Genomic DNA, 24,308 nt, shown 5'->3' on the forward strand with positions numbered 1-24,308 from the left:
TTCATACCTGCCAACTTTTTAGTTTGGTCATCAAGAAAACTTTTAAATTGGGAAAATGTATCGTAATTCAAATACGGCAATTTTTTACATGCTTTATGTGCAATTATTTTCTATTTTTCTATTCCATTTGGTTTCTGCTAATTTACTAATGACATGAAGGGCAAATTGATGGCCTAGAATGAAAACCTCATACAGTCAATATTGTAAATGTACTGGGAAACTAATCCTATCCAGAATGTGCCAATAGTATTCACTGAACAAGATTACTTAAAGACATACCTTGCTTTATCACATGTTTGTTACATGTTTCAGTCATCTCCTGATTATCATCCTTGATGCAATTTTAAGACTTTGAATGTGCAGCAGTTACCTTCTTTGCTTTACCTAATAAATCTGAGGTAAACCTTTGTTCATAACAAACACAATTCCTTGATTTCAACACAGAAATAGACTGCAAAGTTTCAGATGACATGGAGGACCTAAATTGGGTTCTGTTCTTTTTTTTTTTATTATTGACCATGCTGAAAATGCGCTCACATTCTGAATTACTGTGGGGGATTGACAGAATTGATAGCATTATCTTTGACAGTCTGTTATACTTCAGGAAGCCATCTACTCCACGAACTCTTGATAATTCAGCCCACTTGACATCAACAGTGCCTTCTTTTTCTAGAATAGATGAAATATCATCAACTTGAAGTGCCACAAATTGTTGCTGGACTTCATCCATTGATGAATCTATTATTTCCATTGTCCTTCAGAGGAAGGATAAATGGAAACTTTTCCACAAAAAAACTTAACAGAGGAGAACTGTGCAATTTCAAACTCATTTAGTCGAGCCACTTCTGCATGTTTCAGAACTTCACTCTGGAGGGGAAACTTGTTTACTATATAGTCGCATGCAGTAGCAAAATATTTCCGCACTGAAGCAAAAAACAGTACTTTTTCTTTTTTTTTCTAGTTGAGACACTAAAGCTGAAGTTAGACTCCCAACAACTACTTCATCATCTTCTCTTTGATTTTCAATCAAATGGTACTTTAGCAGAAGAATATTACCACTTTTCACAACTTTTGGCTTTACAAATTTTGATAATAGATCTCTCAGTAATGTGGTGAGAATTTCTTGAACAATTTGTATTTGTGGTGGAGCAGACTGAAGTAAAACGTTTACTTTGTCAAACATAGGTATCGTGTTTAGAAGGAATGTACAAAATGTACAATTCAGTTTAGAGGAAAGAAACAAATAATTTTTTCTCACGGCTCAAAGACAGATTCTATTTATTAAAACTGGAGCACTGTTACATCTATCATCCAATGCAATTCATTTACTGCTACTTGCCTGTGTCTGCAACCACGTCGGATACTCTCTTCCCATGTTTTTCACTTCCCTTTGATGGAACAGGATCATCTGCAGGTTTCTGGATTTTATGGGATCTTGTATGACGACAGAGAAATGGCATTACTTGATTTCTTTGCTGCAGACACCTCTTGTTTAAAAAAACTAAGTAATGGTGCCCACTGATCCATCAATCTTTTCAAACTTCTGCCAAGTGATAGCCATCTCGTACAGCCATGCTTCAAAAAAAAATTTTTGTCTCTTTATTGTACAACTATTGAAAATTCTGCAGGCTCTCTTTTCGTTTAGCACTTTTCTCTAAAAAGTAAAATATGTCTATCAGGATGTCCTCTACTTTTAGTGGCAAACTTGCTACAGCCTTCTCTGCTGCCAAGTTTATTAGGTGACATCCCAATAACTATTATTTCTTCATGATTTTCCTTCAGCAAAGCTGCAACACCATTCTTAGCACCAACCATATTCGGTGCATTGTCAGAACAAAACGAGACAGAATTTTTTAGAGGTACTTTTTTCATTTTCAGCTGTGAAAGCAACATATTGCCTATGTTCTTGCCAGTCGAATCACCGATTAACTTAGGCACTGAGAGAACCTTACTAACTATTCTACTCTCATCATTATCAAAAAACGTAACTACAATCGGGTACAGGCTTTTCATCTGTATCATTAATTCCATCTGTGGCAATGGAAAATGCACTAACCTGCAAACATTTCACAACTTCAGAAGTTACATCACACACCATTTCATTTAAAATACATGTTGCTTTAGTGCGGCCGCAAGCAAATTTCTTTGCTATTTCAGAGTCCGGGAACATCTTTCTAAATAATGCACCAGCGTGGTCTGCTGCGTTTAATGCAATATTATGTTAATTAAAAAACGAAACAAAGAGACATTCTGCTTTCGTCACTTCCAACCCCGTGTGTGCAGTACTGGTGAAAAACACAAAAACTTCTCCTTTTATCGATTTCAGAATACACGGGAATTCATTGTTATACGCAGGACAGTAAGTCTGAATATATTTCTTGTTGGCTAGCTTACTCATGGTTCCCACCACGTAAATACACACGAAAAGAAAACGGTTGCGCAGCACTACATTGGAACTACGAAAAATAGTCAGCCATTTTGGGAGATAATATAAGGAACAAGGAACAGACCAAGGAGGTAGGGCTGACGTCACAATTGTGGTCCGTTCCTCTGTTTAAGGAAGCACTTTTTTGTTGCGGTAAGTGGAAAACGATTGTAAACCGTCCATTCCAAACCATATACAAATAACTATCTCTTGTTTTGTTTTCATTTCGCCTTCCGTCGGTGCATCGGTAACATGGCCGGTACAGTAAAAGTTGGCAGGTATACATGGCCGGTACAGAGTGAACGGTAATAAACCACCACGCAAAAATAAATCCGTAAGATATTAAAGACGTCCGTAAAACCGTAAAATGGTATTAAAATCCGTAAAACTTACGGACAATCCGTAAAATTTGGCAGGTATGCAACTTCCTAAAAAAAAACCTTCCAAGTTTGGCATTTCAGGTGCTACATTGTCAGTGACTGCAATGAGACGTCGGCGTGTGGTGTCGCGTTGCAGCCGAGATGGCGGACGAGGAGATGGTGTCGGATGCGGACACGTCCGTGAAGATGAAGATCAAGCTGAAGGGCCGCAAGTCGGACAGCCGCGGCTCCGGCCGCAGGAAGCGCTCGTCCAGGAAGTACGTCAGCGACGAGGAGGAGGAGGAAGAGGCCAGCACCGCCAACTGAACGTCCCCCCTCCACTCTCGTTTCCTCCGCGTCTCACCCCACCCGACGGATCCCCTTGTTCATCTGTGTTTTGTGGCTGGTACGGTAGTTGGCATGCTCGACGCCTGGGATCGTTTAGTTTTCATGATAAATACAGTTTAACCTTGCCACAGAAAAATATTTTTGTATGATAATGATTGTGTGCACGTTAGCTGCGAGATCATTTCCTTGGCCGAGCCAGACCGCAGCGTGCCTGTGCTCCGAGCATTGTAGTGATGTCGCGGTTAAAAGCAAATAGTGTCGACAGGTTAGCGACCTAACCCCACTTTCGACCATCTGGAAACTGTGGTGGGGTTCGACTGTATTCACTGCTGTTGTGTTTCTTAAGAGGCGGGAATTTACTCTTGTGAAGGCGAAGATCAAGTTGAAAGGTCGTTGGTTGAACTGTCACCGGCGAGACCCAGGTTCTACTTTCTTGTTTTCTTAATTTTGATTTGTGTCTTGTCAAAATACTTTTAGCATGCGTGAATGGCTGCACAATTACTGGAGCACATTTAAATACATTGATGACATTTTACTCAAGTTGATAGCAACTAACATTAAATGTTCTATGGATGATCCTAACATATTTAAAGCTTGAAATTATTTAAACATGTAGATGTTAGGTTGAAATAATCCTCTGATATTGTAGGTAATGAATTATCAGTGCTGTTCAGTTACTTGGAAAAAGGTGTATACTTCCATGAGAAATGTTTATCTCTATTCATCAATATTATAGAGTAAATATAAGAAGCGTCTAAATCATATTCATGTTGTGTTGACTATGATAATCATTTTGAAATGTGGTTGTAAAATCATAATCCGTGCGTGAGATTGGTCATTTTTGAGCACCTTCCAGAAGAGAATTTATTTATGTATTGTGTTAGTTTATTGCACTTTGTGTTTCTGGATTCCCCAATGTGTCTTTGAGGCTTTTCTGTAAAATACGTTTTTATATTTGGCTTGAAAAATCCAGATTTTATGTTAAATTGTATGCTGTAAATTAAACTGTATAGTTTGTCATAAGTGATTTTGATCAACAAAATGAGAATATTCCTATTATGGTAATGTTTATTTGATTACATGTCTGCCACTTGCCATCATGAAAAGTAGTGGAAATACTTTGGAACTAAGTGCAAGGACCTTCACACTGCAGCTGTCTCTGTACTCTAGAAATGTTTACAATAAATATACTTTTAAATTTAAACTTGGTTTATACAAAGCTTACTAGATTTCCTACCATGCTTTTTCCTTTCTGATTTCTCTTCTTAACCACCCCAAAAAGTCCAATATGGGATTTAGTGTTAGGGAAAATTCATGTGAAGTTGAGTAACATTAAGCAGTTGCAATATAGCTAAATTGTGCTTCATTAATTTACCCAGAAAATTCATTTAAAAAAAAAAAAAAAGTAACAACTCTCTTTGAGAGGTACATACGTGACAAAACTTTTGCGACATGCAAAAAGCTCACTTATTTCTTTCATGAATAGTCATATTTTTGAATTTTAACATTTACAAAGAATACAGAGATGCCAACTTTCAGAAAGAGTAATTAGTAATGGTTTATAAACATACAAGAATGAGTGATCACCATTCCCAACGAATAAGCGGGCGTTCCAGAGGTCCTCCCCCGGAAAATTTTGATTATAATGTGCAAAATGATGCTATTTAAGCAATTTTCATGGTAAAATTAATAATATCAATTATACATTTTTTTGATCAAACATTCTGCTAAATTATGCCAAAGTTTAACTTTATTTTTATTTTATAGTTGATTTAAGGGAAGCAGCAGGCCCCTAATTGTTAATGAATATGTACAAGTACGTACATCAAGAGTTTGACAGAACACTAGGACTCAGGAACACATACTGGAAACATTTAACAACGGAAAACATTTGAAATAACATAAATCTAATTCTTCTTACCACCTAGGCCTATAGATTCTCGTCATCAACTGCTTCTTCTGTCAAAGCAGTGTCAATGGAAGAACTTTGGGTGGAAGTTGATGCAGCAGTAGCACACTTCAAGTTGTATAGCCTAGTGGATCGCTTCGCATCTTGCAGTTGTTGTTTTGTGAATGTCGCTTGATGACACAATTTCTTCTTGGATATTAGCTGCATTTTATGAACTAACAGAGCACAGAGAAGTTCTGTATTCATATTTGCTCTGAACTATGTCTTGTTTTTCCACACCAAACTAAAAACACTTTCTGTTGGGGAATTGCTATATGGAATGAGTAGTAGTGCCATCATCAATTTACTGAGAGAAGAATATTTTTTCACTCCAGATGAGTCTGTTAACTTTGATATCTTAAACCAGATTTCATCAATCCTGTCGCTATTCTCTAAAGAAAAAGAATCAAACTGGAAACGACTGAACTCTGTTTCCAACGCTTCAGTTTCATCTTGAGTGAGCACCTTTGGAAACTGGTCAACCAAGAACTCAATAGATGAAAAACTTTTGTCCTTTCGTTTACCAACATCAGCAACTTCAGCATGCTCTAAAAACTTGGTTTTAACTGGCCACTTCTTAGCAATGTAGAGGTAGTCACAAACTTTTGTGTAAAATGACCTTACATCAGCATAAAACAGCTTCAATCTCTCTTCTGTTAAATTAACTTCCCTCGTGTAAGCTCTAGTTTTTGCTCCTATGACAAGTTCAGCATCAGTTTTATGCAATTTAACGCTTCCAAGTTTCACCTGAAACAAATCTTTCTCAGACTGTGGAACTGAAGAAGCTTTGACAAACCGAACAATCACATAAACAAAAAAACTGTTAAACTTGGAATGCAATTGATGAATGACTGGGTTTTCCTGCTGAAGGAATACATTAAGAGAGTTGAAAAGCGGAAGAAGAGAGCTCAGAAACATAAGATAAAGTTTGGTAGAGAGATTTTCAAACTGTTCTTTCACTTTATGAAACCTCGAAGTCATGTCGTGGTCCATTTCTCCGAAGTACATTTTCAGTGGGTTTCACTGCTCCAAGACTCTTATCAATGCATTGTAAAAGTGACAACCATCTAACTGACACATATTTCAAAATTTTATGAGGCTTTTTGCCGAAGACTTTTTGACACAACTTCAAAATATGCTGTCTATTAGAGCTTTTTTTCAAGTAATAATAAATGTCAATCAAAAACTGTTCGACATTGACATTTTCCAGACCTCTACAACCTCTCTGAGCAGCTAAGTGAATTAGATGACATGCACAGCCTTGAATATGAATGTTTTTATTTACTTTGGACAGAAATGAGCTTACACCTTAACAAACACCAGTCATGGTGCTTGCATTGTCACAAGAAAAACCCACACAATTCTCCCATGGAATTTCCCTCTTCCTCAATTCACCCTCTAGCAATTTAAAATACCTTCCCCTGTGTTATCATGTGATTCCTGGATATGTAGTAAGAAGGACAGTTGAAATATGACCCATTTCTATATCAAAGTATGAGACAACTACTGGATACAGTTTCTTATCATTTATATCATTACTACCATCTGTAGCGAGAGAGAAGGGTTGGGATTTCATTATTTCTGTAAGTTTTTCATCTGTTGATTTCGCCAAACTTTTAACTACTGCTCCAGTTTTTGTTCTAGCACAGCCGTATTTAGTAGCTATTTTTGAATCTGGAAACATCTTTTTGAACAGTTCGCCAGAGTGGTCACTACAAGCAAGAGGCAGGTTATGTTCTACTAGAAAAGTTGTAAACAACAACTCGGCATGGGTCACAACATTTTCTCCTCTGAGTTTTTAACTAAACGTCGTGCTTTTGTTGGAATCTCGGAGTTTAACAAAGTCGGCATGCATTTTACTACTCACATGTTTGCGGCATTCGTCCCTTCCACCATGCGCCACAGAAAAATCACGAGTGCACACAACACAAAACACGTGAGATGAAGACTTCAATGAATGAAGTAAACATGGCCACTCATTTGTACATTCTCCTCTGTATTTTTGCACAATCTTCGGGTTCCTAGAACTTCCATCACCACCCGCATTATCTCCATTTTTTTAAGAAATTGTTTCATCTTTTTTTTTTACTTACAACAAACAAACTTTCTGATGCACAATAACATCAGTTACACAACACAAATTGCGTAAGCGTACACCATTTCTTCAAATAAGCGGAACAATAACCCAAAATAATTTTTACAAGACTTAACAGAAATAGTGTGGGACCGCGTGGGACAATGGCACTAGCGGTAAGAAAATGGCCTCCCTTTGTGTAAAATGATAATATCGAAGGCGTAGCTGTCGATTTTGTATGATTGAAGTTATGAAATGAAACTCAACTAACACTCGCGGAAATAATCAATCTTCAGTGATCAAAGTTATCAGGTAGAGCGATTTGAACAGGTACGGAAAAAAATTTTTCCGAAAATCATCAGTTTTCGCGAAAAATAGTAATTTTTATGATGGCAATCGTAAATGCGTAATAACACGAGGTAATTCGTAGCAATTACAATTGAATCATAATTGTTGGCATGTCTGAGAATATTTACAATTTAAGTGCTAATATATAAATTTTAAAAAATTATTAAACTGACAAGAAAAGCATTAGGCTTTACTAGAATTACATGATCAAAATACATGCTGGAAAAATAATATTTGACAATATTTTTATAAGTTACTAAATCTTTTTTCTCGTGCATATGTATTTTAAACTCAGAATTGTTTGTGTAGAGTTTTTACTATGTGTATGTGAAACAATATTACAAGTTAAATTCCTGATATTTTATGAACTTGGAAATCCTGTAGCAGTCACGTTTCTTTTTGATATTTATCAGTACAAAAATCTACAAGTTGAACAATTTTTGAGTGATTTATTAAAAAGCTATTTTATTTTTGGCAGTTTAAAAAATATCATCAGAATTAATATTTTCACCTTTTGAATAATACACATAATATAACTTATAAAAAGAGATCTCTTCATAATGAATATGGTTACAACATATTATTCTCCGTTCACTCTTACCTGAGTTTTGGAATAAACAAAGCCTCTTGTAAACAAACATTTTCATTGGCTGCCGGCCGCCGCGCACATTATTCGTGCACAAGAAATAGTCCCTTGGTTACGTACCATTTGTAAGTATTTTTACACTGTCTTTTTTATAACAATTGTTGATATATAGCATTATAGCGATTCATCATTAATTTCCAATACAGTTTAATGTGTCAGCAAGTATGCGGAATTTAGGCGTGTTTCGAAGAGCAGTGTGCTTCGTGCAAGGAAAGAATTACAGGATACCGGGACATTAACATCTTCCGGGAAGAAAAGGAAACCTGAGTATCCTGTTATAAAAACTTGTGATGATTTTGTGAAGACGGTTATTAGGCGTAAAGTGCAGTTTTTTCTTCGCAAATGAACCACCTACGCTGAACAAAGTGCTACGGTGCTTCCTGTTATATTACGTCTCCGTTATTTTATTAGCACCGACTGTACTGAAGTGTGCGTGTTGCAACTAGTGCTTGGCGCGCCAGATAAATTCAGCCTATCACTTGCTGACGCGGCGCAGTGATACGGCGGTGTTTGTTTATTTCAGAACTCAGCTAAGAGTGAACGGAGAATAGCATTAAAGCAACAGTATTTATATTATTGCTGTGCCTTAAGAAAATACTGTGATTAAAGAATTTTTTTATACGTATGTGATTTGATGGATCATTGCCAAGTTTCATAAGTTATTCAATTGACATTTACTGCTTGATTAGTAAAAATTACAAGAAAAAATATACTAAAAACTTTTCAGGCATGCAATTCTGCCTAAATAAATTATGTTCCAAATATACACGCAAAGTGCACTTAAAGAAATTTTTCACAAAGAGTACAAAAACCACTGATATGTAAAACGTAAAACTTTAATCACATATAGGCTTAAAAAAAAAAAAACATTTCATAAGTTCTAGAACGCTAATTCACAATCTGCATCATAGTCCTTCTAATCACTGCATTTTGCTGCAACAAATATATCAACCAATAGGGCACGACTTTTATTTTGAAGTTACGCTGCGACATTAAAACAAAAACCTGGCTCGCCAATGTTCTGCATCACGCTGAAAGGTAAACACTTTACATGAACGGCTGAAGTTTCAGAACTGAACAGCACAATGTTCGGTTTGTCGTCCTGATGCTAGTCGAATCAACGGAGGTAGAGGGCCTGACTTGTGATCTCAAAGAGGCTGGAAAATGGCACTGAGAAATTGCACCTGTAGAACTCGCATCAACCGCAACGCTGTATCGGGCCGACACCCAAAACCAACTCACTACGAAAGTACTAACTCCTGCTGAAATATCTTTCTAAAACAACGTTCAGACACACACACACACTCACACAGTTGCACCATCTTCCAACATGTGTCACACAGAACATTAGAGGTTCTTTTTTTTTTAAAAAAAGAATTACACTTATTTTTAATCACTGGTGTCTTTATCCTTCTTTTTCTTTTTCTTCTTTTCTTTCTTGGGTGTCTGCAACAAACAAATATCATAAGATTCACTGAACACAATCAAAAAATGCACCATTTTAAGCATTTCATACTCAAAACTAATAACAGTGGTGGGAATTTTTTTTTCCTGCCCCAAAATTTTCCCCAGCCAAAAATTATATCCTGCCTAGCTCTAACTAAAAGTTATTACTTGTGACAATTTTTAAGTAAAAAAAAAAAAATAACATGAATTTCTCACCTCTCCTTGCGCGGATACGTCCTGCTGCTCGGAAACATTCAACTCTGTCTCCGTTTCTTCTCTCTCTTTGCTTTTCTTCTTTTTCTTCTCTTTTTTTACAGACTGCAAACAAGAGCAATGTGTTCAGTTGTGCACCATAACTGGGGACTAATATCTCGAGAACTTAATTTTTGTTTTAAAACAACAGTTATAAATACACTACCTAGTAGTTATAAACGTATAACATATTCAGCACATATGATATTACAATGTACCTTTATACTTAAATATTCCACCCAAAATTTATCAATTTCAACAGTGATACATGTTGCAATTTTACAACATAAGTAGTAAATAATTATATGAATCTCTTAAACAGATTTACTCAAAATGAAAATAAGTTGGCAAACATTTGGGTGTGTTTGAATGATGCGACGACATTAATAATGTAACAACACAAGTGTTCAGACTGTATATTAGTGTGTGTTATTTTGTGTCGGTAACATTTATTAGACCTCAACGTAATCAGTGCTTCTGAGAAGTCTCTGAATACTTCAAATTTGTATTTCCCGCGCTGCTGTGTAGTGGCAGCCATTATTCATCATCCTTTGCCAATAGTTGGCAGCCCTGGACTTCCAGCCGGAAGTCAGTCGTATTTTCATCATGGCGGTGAGTAGTACTATGGTGTAGCCTCACCGTTAAATTGTTATTGTATAGTATACAGTCCACTCAGTTATCGCGCAATAACAACAAGAGTTTTAGAAAGTCCTCTTCATTACGAAATTTTTTTTTCCCCAAAACAGTTGGTCAGCTCATTACCGATGCAAGCCGAATGCACCGGATGCTCACCGTTTCTTCGGTGCTGACAACTGGCAGGCCTGCATCGATACCACCTTCTTCCCCTTGCTTCCTCTTCTTTTTCTTCTTCTTCTTCCCGCTCGCGGACAAATCTCCCGCCGGCGCCGTGGAGCTGGAGCTCTCGCTCAACTTCCGCTGGGAAACAAAACAAAACCCCTCAGGACTGACCACTGGCATCACTTGCCCGAACACACAATATTCTACAAGTTTCATAAACTGTTACTATGTAGCACAAATGCAAAATCTGTTAACCCCTTTAGTCACACTTGTCACAATTCCTAAGATATACCTAATTACAATTTTTTTATTGTAACTAAACTTTTTTTTTTTTTTAATTTTTCTGTGCGGTAATAATCTTACGCTATACTTATAATATTAAAGTATAATTATTTTGTAATAATTAATAAGAGACAAATAAAAAATTCAACTGTCCACTTCACTGGACGAATATACTGAAAGGGTTCAAATGTTTCTCTAAGAGTCAAAAGCTATTTAACTGGGGGGGGTGGGATTTTAAGTGAGGTATAATTTAATATTGTGCTACTCATTGTTGAATAATGGCATAATTTAATTAGTGTTTATAAGGAGTTGTTAGTTAACTGAAAATAATGTTGAAAGGAAAATATTTTAAATTTTATAACCATTTTAATTTGAATCTGAATTTTGCATTTCACAAGTCACAGCCTGTGCCTGCCTCGTTGCACGTACTGTTACCGCCCTGCGCACATAGGCACCGCACACCGTTATCAGGGCTGTGCACGGCCTGCCGACACGAGCGGCGCGACGCCACTGCCGTGCAACACTGTCGTGCCATGCCGCCCGACCACTCCGCCTCACGAGGTCTCATCTAGCCCTTTCAACTAACTAGGCACTTCCCCAGCCCTCTCAACGCAGTTGTTGTGCGACCGTCATTTAGAAAAAATTTGTTGTCTGTAAAGTCGGTTTACAGACGATAGTTTAACGTGACGTCATAACAAAACATTGATGAAATGATTGCATACTTTTACGAATAAAATTGAATCATTGTTATTGAATTATCACTATTTTGTATGGATACAAAGAAGGAGTGAAATGAAATCTACAATTTAATTGATGAATTTACTTTTATTTGCACTCATTAATTCAAATATGTTTATTACTTTAACGAACAGATTATTTTCACTATAACTTTTATACATGTTTGCTATTTAACTTCTTCCAATCTGTGTTATTCTGTTAAGGATAGGACAATGATAGGAAAAGTAGGAAACGAATGGGAGTGTTTCAAGTTTAATGTGCCTCGAAAAAGTAAAATCGATGGTTGTTCCAATCGAGTGGAAGAGAGATAGATGCGGTGCAAGCGTACAATGAGCGTAACGGGACACGCCGCAACGGGACAATGTGCGTAACGGGACAATGAGTCATCCTTTTTCGTGCCTGCAGCCGGCGTTTATCGATTTATTAGACGTCACGTGAAAAGACTAAATCATCTGATTTCAAAAATATACCCAACAATGAACCTAAACAGGTGTTATGGACAACACCACAGCACAGATGAATACATTGAAACTTATAAATATCAGACAGCACAAGAATTCTGTGGAAGGAATTCAGCTATGGAAAAAGTAATAACAGCACAGACGAACACAGCAGTAACCAGTACAGTCTGGGTGACGGCATACAGGAGCGTGACATTACCCCGTTAAAAATACTGTCTCCACTATTTCCACGACTTTTCTATGTTTAAGTAAATTTCCCTGACTTTACCTGACCAATTTCCACCTCCCTGACTTTACAGATACAGATCATGAACACCCTGGTAAAGTAAGAAACAGAAACACCCAATCAGGTCAGCTTTCAGAGTTTTTATAATGTCACGGTCACCGCTCATATGCACTGGGAGAAGACTGCGCGCCAGTCCAGAGGAGACACCGCGCTAGAAGCACCATCATCCCGCCTCGCCGACACAGATATACAAATTATATATTTTTTATGTCTGGAACACCTTCGAGTGTTCTTCGAGAACAGAACATCACACGTCACTGCACATACCTTTTTAGATGATCCATCATCGTTGTTCGAACTGCTGGCTGGGGCTCCGCTCTTGGCAACACTGAAAAGGAGACGACAGTTCTTACTGCACTGGTGACAGTTCTCTTCATACTGCAGCAAAACTTGTACACAACAAAACTGAAGGGATAAAATTTGTGTTTCTTTATTCTTTATAATTATTTATTATTAAGGTATTCTTTATAAGGAGATAGAACATAACTAATAATGGGTCGGATACAGTGTTGCGACCTTCTACGCACAACTATCAGTAATAATACTCATGAATACATTTGAACATGCGTAAAAAAATTTGGTTAAGTTCATGCCAAATACTACTATCTTTCGGTAGAGGTAAAATGGTATTCAAAGGTTTGAGAAATCCAGTAAATCTGTTTAGCTATACAAATTCACATTTTACTGGATACAAGAATGTATTTTTCACCACAAATCAACACTAGACAGAAAACACTATAGCCATCTTGCTTATAATTAAAACCAATATTTTTTTTTAACTCACAATGCAAAGAACCACTGACAGATGGTCAACATGATTCAAGTGAAGAAACATCTATCTTTAGTAAATATCACTCATGAGTGCACAAAATTAATTCCTAATCAAACAAAGAGTATAATTTAGGATTTAACCTGTTGGTTTTCAGTGAGTTTTTTTATGAAAAGTGGAAGTGTCAAAAAATCTAGTTTATGAAATAGTGGAACTGTAACAACAATTATATACACGTTAGAAACATTCGTAACTCTCTGATAGTTCATACAACTGTGTTAGCTGTCACATAATATGCAGTATTGTAGCATTAACAAAGTAAATTAGACACATTAAATAAACTTAAGGACTTAACAAACATACACATGAATAAGTTAAATTTCACATGGAAAGAGCAATGCCTAATTATGTATTTTTCATGACCTCCTTCTCATTGATTTGTCGGAAACCTACATCACTTGTGAACTAGTTAATTCTCTTGGAAACAGCCTCTACGACGATGGTTGAGCCAGGTCATTTTAATTTATAACTAGGGACTAGAAAATTTCGCGATCGCGAAATTTTCACGAATTCGCGCGAAATTAAGTGCAAAACGCGAAAAATACCATTTGTTGCGAAAAAAACGAAATTTCTACGAATTTTAACAAACTATGCGCGAAAAGGTTTATTTATTATAAATTTAGCATCATAATCATAAAAATAAGTTGCAGTAACACGCATCGACGCAATTCACAAACAATATGTTCGTTTGAATAAAAAAAATGTAAGGAAATAAATGTCCTAACCAAAAAAAACATGAAGGATAAAACTTATAATTAATTATTATTATGTATTATAATAATTTGCGATGCTAATCATAGCTAAGTAATTTACGATTTTCTATTTATTAACTAACATCCGCTTTAATATGAAACACTTAACGTGACGTTGATTCATTTGAATTAAATAAAAGTCCGCCGGTGTAAACCATTCCTTTCGCCAGTCATCGCAGCCATTTTTTTTGCTGCTATGGCCTACGGATAATGCTCCTAGCCAGTAACTTAAATTCATGATTAAAATTAACACGCCATTGAGTGGGACTTTGGGACGTAATTACGGAGAACATAACAATAAAATTACTTAATACATCGGGCAAAAAGTGACGGTAAAAAAAGATAAAATTATTTACATGGTGACTGCGGGGGATATAAACACTTATTTTTAATTCCTTGGGATCCACGGAAGAAAAAAAAATTAACTTGAAAGAGAATAGTTTTCACTGGTGTGCAACTGCTGCTGTCGTCATGTTCACTTTGGCTTCTACTCCGACGGGCAAATCGGCAAGTTAACAAGATTATTAATTGGATAGTGACTAGTGAGTGAGTAAAAATGCGGAATAAATTAAGTGCAAGGGATCGAGCATTTCAGTACAAGAAGGAGGGGTTTTACTGTACAGATAATAGCACGGTTATGTTTAATTTTTGCAACACGAAAGTTTCGTGGGATCGAAAAGACACGATTGAAAAACATTTAAAGTCGGCAAAACACGTGGCGTCATTAGCAGCAACAAAAGAAGAGACTACAAAACTACAAACATCAGTTGCATCATGCTTTAATAAAGTTGTCAAAGACAAAAAATCGGCAGATTATCTTGGAAAACGTGTCACAGAAACATTTGTAAAGGCTAACATACCACTTGAGAAACTTAACAATGAACACATGGTGAACTTCATGAATGAATTTATTGAAGGTAAGTAAAAATTCAGATATAACAGGTCTATTGTAGTTTGCGATACCGGACTGTTTTTAATGTACTTGAACTAACCAATCATCCCCACTACAATTAACTTTTTTTTTAAAAGTAGCTGACCTAACCTAACAAACTTTTCATTTTTTTTTTTTTTAATACCTGAACGAGTGTAGTACTAACCTAGGAAATAAAACGTTTTCCTGAACTACAAATGTCCAGTATTGTAAATTGCAATTGACCCAATATACAACAACAGTTAACTTGAAGTACATCGTTATGCCAGTAAACTATGCTAATGGTGGTCTTAATTTTGAGGAAATTTTTTTTTTCAGGATCTGGCGCATTGCCTTGTGTAAAGACTTTGCGAGAAAAGCACCTTCCCAGATTAAATATGGAAAGGGAAGAAAACATCAAGGAGAAGGTCAAAGGAAAGCACCTTGCGGTATGCTGCGATGAAACAACAGACAAACAAGGTCGGTGTGTTTTCGTTATAATCTTCAAGATTATAGAAGCTAGTCACCAAGTTGAAATCGTAGTAGGTGATGTCCACATTCTTGAAACAGCTGATGCAAAAAGTTGTTCAAGAGCTATTCTTGATTCTTTGAACAAATATAACATTAGCTATGACAGTGTCCTGGCCTTAGTATCAGACTCAGCCCGATACATGGGGAAGTGTTTTGACACACTTACCAACTTGATGTCGGACAATGTTGTAGTGATTCAGTGTTGGGCGCACAAACTCAATCTGATTTTGAATGTTCTGGGAAAGCACCTTCCTGAACTTCAAAATGCCACTTCCAAAATCAAGAGTGCGTTCCTGAACACTCGAAAGAGAAAGCATCTGTTCCGGCAATTTCTGGATGATAAATATGAAGCTGGAAGGGTTCCACTGTTCCCAGTGCCAGTCCTCACGAGATGGTCTTCGTGGTACGAGTCTGTAGCCTATGTATCCGACTTCATAGAAGCTATTGTTGAGTTCATGAAGAGTGACGACATAGCATCAGTTAGCAATGTTGGAGTTCAGTATTTGGCAAGTTTGTCACAGGAACAGGTCCTTAAGCCCACCCCACACGATGCCCATTTTCTGCTATAACTTCTGTTATACCCATGGGTATAAAAGTTTTCATAAAAATTTGTATAGCAGAACCGCAGAAAGATTTCTTAACTCCATACACACGATACCTAGAATGCTAACAGAAAACCAGCCAACGCAGTTGCCGACCAAAGCAAACATATCAGGGGAGGATAAACCTGTCGTAGTCAACTTATCAAAATACTGAAAAAAAAGTGAAAGTTACACCTGTTTGTGTTAAAAATTATGTAACTTGCGGAAATATTATTTGATATTTTATCTTATATTTTTCATTTGCAAATAAATAACAAAATTGGTTTAGTATTTAAAAACAAATTAAGAGCAATTTTGGAATTTCAAATATATTTTTAAGTTGTAGGTTAATTTCAAAATCTAAAAATATATAAATTTAAATGATACAAGGGACAATGGGTTTACTAAATGTAGTTTATGTACGGTTTAAATTCTAATATTAATTTAATTATACAGTTAATCAAGCTAATTTCATTGTAATAGTACAAAAATGCTACCGATTCATATATGTTATATATAAGATTTATTGATTACTTATATATTTAACTACATAATTAGAGGAATTGTAACTAATATTTTTTGTAACCCAGTGAGACAAATAAACACGCACATACCGCGTAATAAATTTAAATCTTAGGTGAAGAAAAACATTTTGCATGTTTTTTTTTACCCTCACAGGTGTGTCGCTATGAAGTATCAGTTTATTCATTATTAATTTATGGACACTCGTTTCTTAATAAACGTTGGCGTTTTAATTATAAAATTAACTTTTGGTTTAAATTATTTGTGAACATGTGATTTTACTTCACTTTTTTAAAAGTAAAAATTAATCTAGGTACGTAGTACTATGAATAAAATCAATGGACTGAGACACCTAAATGTAGTTAATAATATTATATCATAAATTAATTCTAATAATTTATATTTGCAGAAAGCACAGTATGTACAATGTAATTATCTGTTATTTAAAAAAAACTAAAAAAAAATTGGACTGATGTGGATTCGAACCACGTTCAAAATCACCCTTCTATCGCTGCCATCGTGCCCTTCGCCACTACGCTACCGCAACTTCTACGTATAAAAGAGATAATGGTTAATAAAGAATGCAACGTATTTTAATAACGTATTTTAAAATTTCTGATTACTTCTTTCTGTGGCAATTTCAGCTTAACAAATATATTCCATAGTCGTTTTACTATTATAAAGTTTCATTTGGCATACAATTACATTTGTTACGTCCCTTAATGTTGACAATACAGACTATATACGGGGTTATATTGCAACACGTGGGTCCGCCATCTTGACGGTTCCAGCTCGTGGGTATAGCAGAAAAATAGAACACGTTCTATTACGGTTTTGGCTAAGACTTCTGTTATGAAAACTTTTATACCCAGAGCCAGACCCCTTGGAAGGGTGCTGAAATGTTACCCACACGGGAGCAGGCGCGCTAGCATAAAAATTACATGAAAACTGCTAAGGAAATGGGTGTCGTGTGGGGCAGGCTTTAATGTTAAGGTGCAGGCTGCCTTCATCAAAGAAACAGCAAAGGGAATTGTTGACTTGACGAAGTTGTTGGAAGGGTCGTCATATCCTTGTAGCAACATTTTGTGTGGTAACCTACGCAAAGTTGAGCAAGTTTTGCAGCTTGCTGAAGCAGGAAATTTTGGCGAAGAAACAAGTTTAGCACTGCAGTCGTGTGGGAGAGATGTTGCAAAAGCTCCGGTTAAATCTGCCTTAGTAAAAGCTGCATCACATGGATACACTAAGCTGCTAGCTTTAATTTCAAGTGATCCTGCAAGTCATCTTTATTCTGAACTGAGTGTTTTTGACCCTGCACAGATTTTAATTACGGAAGTAACAAAAGATCTTGGTAAAAAATTGAAGAAAATGGCATTGTTCAAGGACTGCGATGAAAGTCAATTGCTTCACGGCTATAAAGAGCTTCAGTTCTTGGTGAAGAAACAGTTAGGAGACAAAAGTGATGCATCACTGGATTTGATTGCAATATTATTGTCTCTTTCTGTAAATCATCCAGAATTTTCTAAGGGTGCTTTGAAAAGTGTATGGTTGCCATGTGCAAATGCAGACTGCGAACGATTTTTTTCTAAGTACAGTTCTGTTCTAAGTGACCAACGACAGCGCCTTAATGCTGAAAATGTAGCTATTCTCAGTGAAATCTATTTTGAAGGTTGAACACTGTTTTAGTGTGTTAGTTGTATGCCATGTCTATGTGTTTAGTGTTACATATGTATTCAACTTTGCAGCTGTAAATATTATGTATTGTGTTTTATGATCTGTGACAAGCAGGAAACTGTGAATTTTTTTGATAAGAGCATTACTAACAAATATAGAAGCTAAAATTATGTACAGATATGACGATAAGTAAATAATAATTTCCTCATTGTAAAGGCTTTAAGAATGTTTTTACAAGTATCTCTGTATCAATATATAATGTTCATATTAATTTTGACTGTTAATTTTGGGAATCCACAAAAAAATCACATTGGTGAAAACACCGAAATGAAAACACCGCTTTTAAGAATTCAAACCACCGCTTTTTGCACTTTCAAAACGACGACATTTTCCAGTCCCTATTTATAACATAATTACTAATTTTTATAACTTTTTAACCTTTACATTTGTAACTACAAAATTACTTTCCTGAATAACTGTCAAAGCTGAGTGACGTAACATGACAGACATTCACACAGAGTGAGCAAGTCACCTGCACTTCGTATCGAATGAAGGCTGAAATGAAGTACAAAATCTTCACTCACTCTAGCCACTCCCACACGAAGCAAGGAAGCAGTGAAGTGTTACCTGTAGTCCGGGAAGCTCTGACTCCAGTCCTTAGGCGTGTTCTCGTTCGGTTTGCCGTACTTGTCAAGGAGACCTTGCTTGATCATGGATTTCTTCATAGACGCCTAAAAACATTACATTCACACCATTTTTTTTTTTTATAGAGAAACTAGCTAATGTCCAGCATATGTTGCAATGCCTCGATCAATTTTTTTTTTCTAATTTGTTTGAATTAGGTACACATATACAAAGCATATCAATATCGCTCTAATTCTCTATCTCTCTCCTCTATAAACTTATATCCTCATCTATATATGTCTATATATGTCACTCTATAGCAATGAAAATAGTAAAAATCTTAAAATCTATGTTTTTTACCTATCACATATGTGACATAGATATATAAAAACACGTGCAATGTTGTGTCGAAATTTCAAAGCAATCAGTGAAGAACTTTCGATAATTTATGCTTTTGAACAAACCAACATTTACATTTTTTTATAAATATTGGCACACAACTTTATAACCTACATAGAATATAGGGGGGAAAAATTCAATAATTTATAGTTCTGAGGAAATATAGTTCAATAAACACACAGTAGTATAAAAATATATTGCAAAGTAATAAAGGGATACAAAAAATACAACACACACACACACAAAGTTTATTTTACTGGTTAAGGTCAGCATTCACAACTGAATTTCTATAACAATACACACCACACAAATATTCCAGTACGTAATTATTATTTTTTTCCATTCATTCCAGCACGTTCACCAAATACTGGAAACTTGTTCTACCTTGGGCCCCAGCCCCCATTTCCTGGGGTACGTGTCGCGCTCCATAATAACGCGTTTGATCTTGGCGACCACCCCGTGATCGCAACTCGCGATGGTGGCTGTCGTCATGAGGGCTACGCCTGAAAGCAGCACGGGCGCCGCGTCAACGCACGGCACGGGCCGGCGCGGCGCGGGTCCCTGAGTCGCCACGCACACCACAGCACAACACTCCCCTCGGCCAATCACCCAAGCCACCGTGCAACGGTGCCACGGTACTTGGGTGAAAACTTCATACCAGTTTCTCCGAGCCAAATGAGCTTAAGTAAAATTTGGTGATATTTGTTTTAACGCACACTATGTCACAAAAAGTTCGTTATCTATTGACAGGGACAAAGGTTAAACGAAACTGACCAAAAGCAGTGCCAAAAATTGGTGTAAAAAATAAACGCAGTGCGCAATATCAGAGTAAAATAAGTTCTAGGAGTCCCGTACCCAATAGTCATTTTTGTCTTTGTTTCTTAATACTATCTGTATTCAATAGGTAAACAGATAAAAAAATATATATAGGTAGCAGTTTTACTTTTACGCAAGAAACCCATCAGGTTCTTTAACTAAATAATAAAATAACACAAAATACAAGGTGTGTTGCAATGCACAGAACAGAGAGCAATGTATTACAATACTACTGGTTGGCACTATGATAGGAAAAATGTCCTACATTTAAGCCATTGAAATTAGACCTATGGCGTAATGCGTTATACTTTTATAAATGGTGTGTATAATAACGTGGAAAAAATTTTTATTTTACAGCATACTCAGACATTCAACAAAAATGCTGAGATTTAGCAAAAACATCTTAAAAACCGCTCAACACCTTCATATTTCGCAAATCTCAAGATTTACCAAAAATTTTCTAAAACCTTAAGGCGGTGTTATTAATGCCTAAATTCAAAGTCTTGAGTCAAGACAAATGCAATTCCAGTTACAACGTAAGTACCTGTGGCTATTGAATAAAAGTCCTTTATTTGAAATAAAGTAATTGTACGTTCCTTCTTCCTGGCCACATGCTTATGTAGGTTGCAGTAAAAAACTGTATCACTGAATAGTTTCTTTTTTTACTCTCTCGTAAAGTATCCCAAATTTAACTGTAAGGCTCATTTGGTTCCGAGGTACAAATTAGGGTAAATAAGTATGTACTAGACATAAAGTTTAGCGATTTTAGTTGAATTAATTAAAGAGGAAAATACTATCAAATGGTAGAGGTAATCGAAGCTTCGGAAAGTCAAATCAAAGACAAATTTTCTCCAGGAAAATTTTAAAACTTTGAATATTTGACGTTCAGGTTCTTCACACATTTGCGGTTGTTTCATGTTCTAGAACTAATAAAGACTAGAGCTGGGAAGAATGTAAATTTTTTGAGAAAACACACCATTTACAGCAGTTCAAATTTAAAACTATTAACAGTGGTGTAACTACATTCACAGGCACGATTGTAAACAAGTACTTCATTCAGCATTTTAAACATATAACCAATAAACTAGGCATGGTCGGGCAGAGAAATTTGACTTCGAGCGGGCTCGGGCGGGTAATTGTCCAAAATTTTCGGGCTCGGGCAATCTCGGTCGGGCATCAAAATCAGTTAATGAAATAAATTTTGAACATAAAATAGTCGTACTTAAGTTTGCATTGACAAACCTGAACTGTTTTTATTTATTTACTATACCGCACTGATATGAAAGTTAAACATTAAACTAAAAAATAGAGTGCATATTAATCTTGGAAATAAAGTGCTTATTAACTAAATTGTGTTTGGGTAGCTGCTTGAAGGTTCATTGTCAATGTTGATTGTTTGACCTACACTTCCACTGGTATCCATTTTGGTAAAATAATGACATGAATTAAATAGAAACAGTTCACAACCACTTTCTGCAAATGCCACGCAACTACAATGTGTGTAATTAAAGTTAGCTTATAATCCTTCTCGCACACAGCAAGCAGCTCCACCGGCCTTGAACACTACTTTGTGACTATTGAGCAGTGAGCATCCGCCGTGCGTAAGCGCGCGTGTGTGTGTGTGTGTGTGAGAGAGAGGCGGGCGACCAGCTGCATCGTTAGTCAGCCAGCGAGAGTAACGGTAAATGACCTTGACCACTTCCGCTTGCTGCAGGGCTCGCTCTCTTATGTCTCCCCCTCCCACAAACACACTTGCTGACCGGGCACCTTCTTTATCTTATCTCTCACGCACACTCACTTCACCGGCTGGTGCCGGGACGGCGGCGGCGTGGCATGTTCCTGCAGCTGCCGCGCGTTCCAAAAAAAAGAAGTTTTGTTTACTTGCGCCGTGCGGTATTGCCGTTTTCCAAGGTGCCCGATATTTTCGGGCACTGAAATACCCGCCCGGAATTTCGGGTATACTTGATACCCGAAACACTGCCCGAAATTTCGGGTACCCGACCATCCCTACAATAAACAAAATTAATTCACTACTCACAATTAAACATGTTAAACATGTTAAACATGTAAGACACAGTTACCTGTTTGTTACGTATCATATAACAGTATTGGAAAATATGTACCTACAACCATGGACAACAATAAAAAAAAACCAAGAGAACTGCTATGGTACAGACAATGTGAACACATTAGTTGCAACAATGTTTGAATTAATAGTTCCAATTGATCCATCACCATGTTTACACAGTAACAGCTTGCTTGCTAGATTATACATTATAAAAATTTGCTAATTTCAATTCAAAAGAAATACTAAACACACATAATGTGAATAAAAGTGCCAGAATCAAGTGGAAAATTGCTGTAAATATGTTTGTAATATTGCTGAATATGTACATGGCTGTTACAAATAACTAGTGGTGCACCGATGCGGATACCGATGAATCGTAATCGGCGATTATGGGTACTTACCGATTAATCGTAATCGGCGATTATCTTAACGATTACTTTGCCGATTATTTACGTCCCGGCGCAAAGTAGGTTTTTACCGTGTAATATTTTGTTACACATTTTAGGACGAAATACGGTAATATTTGTATATATTACAAAATTCATCTAACTCCGTCATATGATAATTACAGATATTTTGTTAGTTAAGTTTAATAAAACTCATTGCCTCGAACAATAAAAAATATTTTTCCTACACGTTTATTTACGTTTTGTCTTTTGTTCTGTCTTTTGTTTAGTGGCCTTGTACATTACCTATAGCCAGATACGTAAAATAGATGGCACGCAATCAAAATACCACAAACAGTTGCAGTGGATTCTATGACAATCGATCTTTTCGAGTCGTAGTAGCGGTTCAAAATCGTGGTCCCAATACCTTATAGTTTTTATCACTGCGTTTTACAAACTCGTTATGGGCGTCTTTGGTAACATTATCCGTTTGTTATTTGTATGTGACGTGAAAAGTGAAAAAGTATTTATAATTTTATATATTCAGTCAACATAAATAAAATCACATGTGCTAGAATTGGTTTTTAGTCATTTTTATATAATTATAGTGAGATGGCGAGTAGGGAGAAAAAAAGTGAAGTGTGGAAAAATGTTTCTATAAACTAAAGTGAACAAAATAAAGCAGCATGTTTACATTGTTAAACGGTAATTTCTTGATGCAACCTTATGTGATAGTCGATAATAATGCTAGTTTTCCGCAACAAAAACTTACCCATTGTATATTACAATTATTAGACTGTAGTTCAAGTTGTTTACAATAACTAGGGGTGTGCGAATATTCGTAAACACGAATAGTTGCGAATAGTAACTGACGAACTATTCGCATTCGTAAGTCGAATAGCAAAATTTAAAATTGCGAATACCGTATGCCCGAATATAAGGCGACCTGCAGTTTCAGGAGGCCAAACAAATGTAAAAATATTTTTGGTAGAAATCAATGTGAAAATTCATTAGACATACATTTTGTGTTGATAAATCCTTTTTGCATTTATGTATACCGCATTTAACTTTCCGTTTCACAGCTACGTATTACTATTTAGTAGTGTGTTAAACGTAACAAAGCAAACAAAGAATGCAGCTTGCCGGAACAAAACAAGTGGCTAGCTGCCATGGTGAAGCATACGGCCATGAATAACTTCGGTGACGTGACCGCGAATATTTTTCCATATTACTCTCTGACAGAGAGTCTCTGTCCTATGAATTTTAAAGAATAATCTAAGATAATTATGTTGTTTGAGAGGTTTTTACATAAATAAAGAGTGGATTACTGTGAAATTATTAAAATAGCTTTTGAAGCAACGTACCAAATTCCTGTAAATATGGCGTCTTCGTGCGTGTTCGGCAATGCCCGTTTTACAACAAAGAAATATTGTGGAAAGACAGTTGGCAGCCATGAATTTCCAAACATTACATCCGAAATGTTTTGTAAACGTAAACAATCGTTCTGAAAATAGCTGTGATATTTTAGTACAAATTTTCCGTTCAAAATCTGAAATGAAATTAACGTAAATATTAACACGCGATTGTACACAAAGTACAAATATGATATGTGTAATAAAATGTTTCCATTTTGAGATGCTTCAACATTCACATTTTTACTTAAGAACAAATATTTTAATTTTCAACGTTAAACAATTGTGAATTACTGCAATATTGGGTGGATTTATCGTTTTCCCATTGTGAGCTAACGAAGTTTTTGTTAATATAAAAATCGTGAACATTTTGTTTAAAAATGTTTCTACTGTAGC

General features: G+C 36.1%; 3 protein-coding genes across 3 annotated transcripts in view; 2 read left to right on the plus strand and 1 right to left on the minus strand.

The window, feature by feature from the left end:
• LOC134540736 (ATP-dependent helicase brm) overlaps positions 1-4,336 on the plus strand; it is a 91,191-nt gene extending 86,855 nt beyond the window's left edge. Inside the window, exon 26 of the mRNA XM_063383633.1 lies at positions 2,942-4,336. Coding sequence (XP_063239703.1) covers positions 2,942-3,111 — 170 coding nt within the window. The 3' untranslated portion in view covers positions 3,112-4,336. The remainder of the gene's footprint in view (positions 1-2,941) is intronic.
• Positions 4,337-5,623: 1,287 nt separating this feature from the next.
• Positions 5,624-24,308, minus strand: part of LOC134540738 (H/ACA ribonucleoprotein complex subunit 4) — a 49,349-nt gene continuing 30,664 nt past the window's right edge. The window contains exons 9-14 of the mRNA XM_063383635.1: positions 19,615-19,733; positions 18,835-18,938; positions 12,679-12,739; positions 10,639-10,782; positions 9,811-9,912; positions 5,624-9,594 (exon numbers count right to left, since the gene is read on the minus strand). Of these exons, the coding sequence (XP_063239705.1) occupies positions 9,538-9,594; positions 9,811-9,912; positions 10,639-10,782; positions 12,679-12,739; positions 18,835-18,938; positions 19,615-19,733 (587 nt within the window). The 3' untranslated portion in view covers positions 5,624-9,537. The remainder of the gene's footprint in view (positions 9,595-9,810; positions 9,913-10,638; positions 10,783-12,678; positions 12,740-18,834; positions 18,939-19,614; positions 19,734-24,308) is intronic.
• Positions 14,378-16,316, plus strand: LOC134540740 (uncharacterized). Its single transcript, XM_063383636.1, has 2 exons — positions 14,378-14,909; positions 15,242-16,316. Exons 1-2 carry the CDS (start codon positions 14,549-14,551, stop codon positions 16,000-16,002), a joined length of 1,122 nt encoding a protein of 373 aa, XP_063239706.1. The 5' UTR covers positions 14,378-14,548; the 3' UTR covers positions 16,003-16,316.

Source organism: Bacillus rossius, chromosome 17, assembly GCF_032445375.1.
Source record: "Bacillus rossius redtenbacheri isolate Brsri chromosome 17, Brsri_v3, whole genome shotgun sequence".
Classification (NCBI taxonomy): Eukaryota; Metazoa; Arthropoda; class Insecta; order Phasmatodea; family Bacillidae; genus Bacillus; species Bacillus rossius.

Excerpts from the sequence above, each read along its gene's own strand:
- LOC134540740 (XM_063383636.1), top strand. The coding sequence starts at position 14,549 with ATGCGGAATAAATTAAGTGCAAGGGATCGAGCATTTCAGTACAAGAAG. Across the intron at positions 14,910-15,241 it reads CATGAATGAATTTATTGAAG|GATCTGGCGCATTGCCTTGT; the intron begins GTAAGTAAAAAT and ends TTTTTTTTTCAG.